The sequence below is a fragment of the Octopus bimaculoides genome, chromosome 28 (genome assembly GCF_001194135.2).
Source record: "Octopus bimaculoides isolate UCB-OBI-ISO-001 chromosome 28, ASM119413v2, whole genome shotgun sequence".
Classification (NCBI taxonomy): domain Eukaryota; kingdom Metazoa; phylum Mollusca; class Cephalopoda; order Octopoda; family Octopodidae; genus Octopus; species Octopus bimaculoides.
Window position 1 is genome coordinate 8278011 of NC_069008.1, and position 1131 is coordinate 8279141.

The window sequence follows — 1131 nt, forward strand, 5'->3', positions numbered from 1 at the left end:
ATATATATAAATATCATCATCATCATCATCATCGCTTAATGTCCGCTTTCCATGCTAGCATGGGTTGGACAATTTGACTGAGGACTGGCAAACCAGATGGCTGCACCAGGCTCCAATCTGATCTGGCAGAGTTTCTACAGCTGGATGCCCTTCCTAATGCCAACCACTCCAAGAGTGCCACTGTCACCATCACTAGTGATCTCTCCAAACACCATGATGTTGACTGGATGTTTGATTTTTATCCGTTTCAGTACATGTGCTCAGATTGCTAAAAGAAAACAACAAACATTCTGTCTACTTACGGGTATTGACGAATCCAGCCGAGGTTCTTCATTACAATGGGGTCATTGATTTTGGAGTGGTGATGTGAGCAGGGGTCAGTTGCAATTCCAAGTGGCCCAGAGTCGATGTGGAGATGTTCATGGCACAACGTCCTTCCAAGAGCTTCTGGCCTGATGTGACCTAGGACTGGGGTTTTGTAATGTTAGTTGTAGTAGTGATAGTGATGATAGTAGTGGTGTGGTGGTGGTGGTAGTGATGGTAGTGGTGATAGTGGTGATAATGGTGGAGGTAGAGGTGATGGTGGTGGTGGTGGTGGTGATTTTGGTGAGGTTGTTGATGGTAGTTAGTAGTGTTTATGTTGGTAGTTAAGAGCGATAAGGACAGAGAGAGAGAGGGGGAGAGAAAGAAGCAAAAAAAAAGAATACACAATATTAGTCAATATCAACAAACATCATGAGGAGAGAAAACTTTTAATAAATGTGGTTTAAACTGAGGAAATGGTGGAGGGGGGAAGAGATAGTGAGAAGAAAGACAGAGATATGCACCTATACATACAGGTGGATGTCGGTATGCACATACCTGTACGTATGTATGCATATACTCATTTACTATTTGTTTTTACATGACCAAACGCAGCGTCACCAATTTGTAAGTAGTTATCGCAACTTTATATTTTCCGACGCTACTCTTTCTCTTTCTCTTCCTCTATCATTTTTTCCCCCTCTTGTTCTTCCTCTGTTTACTACTACGTATCTCTCTTTACCCCTCTCGTTCTTCCTCTGTTACTACTACGTATCTCTTTTTCCCCCCTCGTACTTCCTCTCTTCCTCTCGTTGCTCACCTATTTTT

The 1131-nt window shown here is 42.6% G+C and overlaps 1 protein-coding gene across 1 annotated transcript in view; it reads right to left on the reverse strand.

Moving 5' to 3' along the window:
* Positions 1-1131, reverse strand: part of LOC106881320 (phosphotriesterase-related protein) — a 70076-nt gene that overhangs the window by 55030 nt on the left and 13915 nt on the right. The window contains exon 2 of the mRNA XM_014931665.2: positions 303-468. Coding sequence (XP_014787151.1) covers positions 303-468 — 166 coding nt within the window. The remainder of the gene's footprint in view (positions 1-302; positions 469-1131) is intronic.